The sequence below is a fragment of the Gavialis gangeticus genome, unplaced genomic scaffold (assembly GCF_001723915.1).
Source record: "Gavialis gangeticus isolate Ggan-Ray unplaced genomic scaffold, GavGan_comp1, whole genome shotgun sequence".
NCBI lineage: Eukaryota > Metazoa > Chordata > Crocodylia > Gavialidae > Gavialis > Gavialis gangeticus.
The window spans coordinates 51403361-51408077 of record NW_017728996.1 but is presented as its reverse complement, the minus strand read 5'-3'; the positions used below and the strand labels follow the sequence as shown (position 1 = coordinate 51408077).

The 4717-nt window shown below is 51.1% G+C and overlaps 1 protein-coding gene across 1 annotated transcript in view; it reads right to left on the bottom strand.

Annotated features, from left to right (window-relative positions):
• The window catches only part of HEXA (hexosaminidase subunit alpha), a 27829-nt gene extending 23490 nt beyond the window's left edge, over window positions 1-4339 (bottom strand). Inside the window, exon 1 of the mRNA XM_019504493.1 lies at window positions 4084-4339. Within this exon, the coding sequence (XP_019360038.1) occupies window positions 4084-4339 (256 nt within the window). The remainder of the gene's footprint in view (window positions 1-4083) is intronic.
• Window positions 4340-4717: the final 378 nt, after the last annotated feature.

Below are 4717 nucleotides of genomic sequence, written 5' to 3'. Positions count from 1 at the left end.
TCAAGTACCGCATCATGCATTCTAAAATCATCTTTTTTTTTTTTTGCTTTGATCGGCAGGGAAACCATTCATGTTGACATTTAAGTTATTAAGCATGACGGTTGTTGGTTATTTCTGATGAATAGGAGTTGTTGTAGTTCTCAGCCCTATTGCTTCAGGCCAACTGCAGAGCTGGACAGACATTAGAGCATCAACGTATACCAATTCACACTGTGAATGTTTGCTTTGTGACAACAGCAGCTGGGAACTATTGTAAAGAGTTTAGGTTCTTGAGCCACCACAAAGATACTGGCTTAAGGAAAAAAAAAAAAAAATCAGCTGGCAATTGTCCCAAACCAACCCCTGCCTGTTTAAAGTTTAAGCCCTTCAGTATTTGACCATATAGGACAGTCTACAGTGACCTAAGGGTAAATCACATCCTTTACTTCCTAGACTAAATTGCTTTCCTGCTTCTTGCACTAGGGTGTTTTTGCATCTTATCCTACAAAGATAGATGCTCACAAATTGAGAGAGTATACTGAGAATGCAGGTCTGATTACGAGAGTGCTGCATAGACAGAGTTCTTTTTCCCTGCAGCCCCAGTTTAGCAGCTAAGAAATACAGAGCAGTGCTACAAACACCAAGACCTGAGCTTGTCAGAGAGAACCAGAGCTTAAGCAACTACAACACTGGCAGCAACCCAACCCCAGGCAAAGTGAGGTGGCAAAAAACCATTATGGGCAGGGGTAGGATATGAAGCAAATGAAAGGTCAAGAGTCCCAGAGGGAGGGAGGGACATGAAGACTAAGAAACCACCAAGAACAAAACAGAATAAAAGCAAGGCAGCCTGTTACTTACTGCCTTTACATGGGGAGCATGAAGGGCTGAAAACAGCTCCTGACTCAGCCTGTTTGAACAGAAGACTAGATGCAATCTCCTACATTTCTACCAGAAGAGAACTCCAGTAAATGGCAGGTTTCTCAGCTACTAAACTGGGGCTGCAGTCACAGTTACCAAAATTTTTTGAGGTCCCCAACCATCCAGGCTAAGGTTACAAGTTACCCATTTGTAAATAGCAAACAGTGGGTGTACAGACTACAGATTAAGTGCTATTTTAAGTTTCAGAAACAGATTATGGTCTAGTACAGGGCTGTTCAATTTGGGACCTCTGGGCCACATCTGGTCCCAAGAGATGAACCTGCAGTCCCTGGACTCCTGTTCTGGGTACTACTCCCCCACTACTCAGCTGCTGTTGCTGGAGTCTCCAAGCTCTCTCTCCTTCCTTCGGCTTTCCTTCCAGCCCCTACCCCTGGGGTTAGGGCAGCAGGGCCGAGAGCCTGTGGCTGGGTGGACCCAGGGACCCTACACATGGTACAGCAGGATTGTGCTTGTCACATGACATGAAGAGGCAGGTGGCACAGTACAGTCTTCAGGCTTGGAGGCACTGGCACCATGCAGCAGAAGGAGGTTGGTGGGGGCATTGCTTTCTACACAGCGCAGCATGGGCAGGGCAAGAAGTGTGGGGTGGGAAGGGGCAAAGCATGTGGCTGGGGGACTTGCAGCACCCAGCCACTCAGAAATTGGACAACCCTAGTCTAGTAGTTGAAGTACAAGGCTGGGCAACTCATCTGGGCTATGTTGCAGAAGTCAGCTAACCTCCACTGTGTAGTTTACTTCACTAACACTTGTAAAGCACTTTAAGAACCTTGAAAGGAAAGGCAAGATGTACTACAGAACAGAGAGTAACATGACAGTGTCAGCCAGTGGGTACAGATTGTTTCCACATTTTAGTCATATATGCAGAGCTTATCACCACTCTTAAAATCAGGACTGGACCGCTGAGTAACCAGGGAATTTCTAGGCTGGCTGTTTGACAAACAAGATAGAGGTAGCCAGACAGGAAGGAAAAACTGCTCTGTTCAGCTGCCTGGAATCTCAAAAAAAAAGCATCCTTTTGCTGATTGTTGACTGTTGTAACCCCCTCCCCCACCACCACCACCCCCCGAGAAACTTCTGCTGCTTGAACAATCCATTTTAAACACGCTAGAGTTTTACAAAAGTTCAGAGCATGTTTGCTAAATCACTGCAATATTTTAATCTCATTGAAGGCCAATGTTTTTGTCTGCTATGCCAAAGTCGCCCCAGACCTTCCCCGAGTGGCACTCCCATTCCCTTCCCCTTCCAGATCTGACGCTCTGCTTTCTGATCCCTGCCACCTCTCCCCTTCCTGATCTGCTGTCTGGCACAAAGAAGCTACCCATGTTATTGAAATATGTTTTGGAATATGTTATTATTGTTTAAAGTATGTTATACTTATGCTATGACTTTGCTTATAAATGCTTATGCTAAGTTGCCATCTTAACTGTGTCAACAATTTTAAAAGCAGCAAGCAAGTCTGTGGGCTGTGACTGATGCAAGAGAAATGGTTAAATGGAGGCTGGTACAAACCAGCTACAATAAGTAACAAGATAATACAGGGGTCTTAGGAACGTGGAGCTGGTACAACATGGGATTGAAAAACAACACGTAACTGGTGACAGAGTCTAAAATAAATACATGCAAAAAGGTAAATGGTGATTAGTAAAGACGCCTCCATAAGTTTCCAGGATTTGGTCGAAGTCTGCCCAAAAGGAAATAAAAAGGCAGTGAAAAGACAGCCTGATGAGCGCCTTGACCACCAACACCAACCTACCGGCATGTCAAGAGAGAGACCCGGCGCCCCACCACGCCTTGAAGCCTGTGACTGGCCATCGCAATGTGACTCCAAGAGCTGCGGATAGGTGACTTAGTGCGAATGGTGTGCATGTCGAGTGTATGATATGAGTATGTGGTGTGCTGCTAAATATTCTGACTCTGTTGCCCATTACTATGCAATAAACCCTAGTTTGCTAAACCCACGTGTTGTTTTTATGTCCAGCAATGTCACTTGGGACATGCATGTCAAGTTGGCCACCCCCAATTTATCCTGTATTAAGGCCAAGGGACATCCTACAAACATTCAGTCCAAACATGATTTTGTTTTTACATTAACATGCTAATCTTCTTAGGGCAAGGACCAATTTTCCATTCTGTGCAGGTGCACACCCAGAACCCAATGCAACAGGGCCATGTTCACATCTCCTAGGCACTCCCAGATGACACACAGTAGCCACCTTGCTGTCATGTGCTTACATCTTTTAGAAAGGGTACTTAGAAGGGGACCAAACATCCAGATGCTCCAGTGTCACAAAGACCCAATGGCAAAGCACTGCATTTCAGGGTCATTTATGCACACAGGGGCGCTTCAAAAGGAGTCCCTCCCTTTGGGCTGCAAGTGTGCTGGTGAACCACTGCTGCTGCCAGTAATCCCTTAATTCAAGGATGATCTCTACCACTGCTCACTAATGGGTCTTGAGGAGACTCAAGAATCTAAACTTTGAGCTACAGACCCATCCACAAATGTTGCAGATATTTCCGCAGAGGACAGTAAGCCATAGGCTAGGATCTCTCTCCTTTTCCTTTCTCCATTCTCCCTTCTCTGCTTCAAAGTTGAGGTTGCAGCACCACAGGAGCCAGTTGGCAGCCTGCTCCTCCCAGCTCTGGATGTCAGCACCCATTTTTTTGAGATCTGCCTTCAACGTGTCCTCTGGCCACTGCAAGGTCTCAGGCAGCAGCTAAGCTGTGAGCCAAGCACTTGTTTTGGGAGTCGCAATCCAGGCACCTACACGCGGCGCCCAACCCAGCAAAGCTGGTGCTTGAAGATCCCCCACTCAAGGCCAGCAATGCCATGGGAGGGAGAGGATCTCCATGCGGCGCTAGTAGCTGGGGATCCCGCTGCAGGCTCTGGAGGATATAACAGTAGGTCAACTACATTTCACAGCCACAGAGGAGAGGGGAGACCACGACCCTGCTGCAGACCTGGTTCCCGGCGCCTTTCTGGCAAGCGTGAGGAGCACAGACAGGCTGGAGCCATGCAGCATCTCCTCTCCTCCGCCCGCAGCAACTACCTGGCTGCCCAGCTGCAGGCACCCGTGGGCCCGGCTGGGGGCAGGAGATGGCCTCCAGGCCCCGAGATCTTCCCATGGGCCTCCCGCCCCAGGACACTGCCTGCCGCCCCCACCTCACCTGGCGGGCGGCGCTGGGCGGCGAAGAGCAGGCGCCAGTAGCGCAGGAAAGCCTGGTCCAGCACGGTGCAGCCCGGCCCCACTGCCGAGTCGCGCGCATAGCCGAAGCGGAAGCGACCGGGCACGAGGCGGGAGCTGCTGCCCGGCCACACGCGCACGTCCTGCGGCTGCGGCCACACGGCGCCGCCGGGCCCCGCCAGCAGCCACAGCCACAACCACATCAGCAGCCCGCCCGCCATGCTGCCCGCGCCGGTCATGTGACCCTCCTCGCCGTCATGTGACCACCCGCGTGACAATCCCGCCACGTGACACGAGAGCGGCACCCTGCGGGGAGGCGGGGCTTCGCGGAGGGGCGGGGCCGCGTCTCTCTGGGCCCTTCCGACGTGCGCATGCGCCCTTCCTTCCCGCCTTCTTGCGGCAGAGGCGTCGCCCAGCCGGGCATCAGGCCCAGGCCGGGGCCGCAGGGTTGCGGGGCTCCAGGGCGCCCTCCCGTGGGTGACGGCGGCATGCGGGAGCTCGGCCCAGAGACCAGGGACTGTCAGCCCAGCTGCACAGCGTTTGCTGCAGGAGTCCCGAGACTTCAGTATGAAGTTTCATTTCTACCTGGGTGAAGTGTTGCACCCTGTGCATGCTCC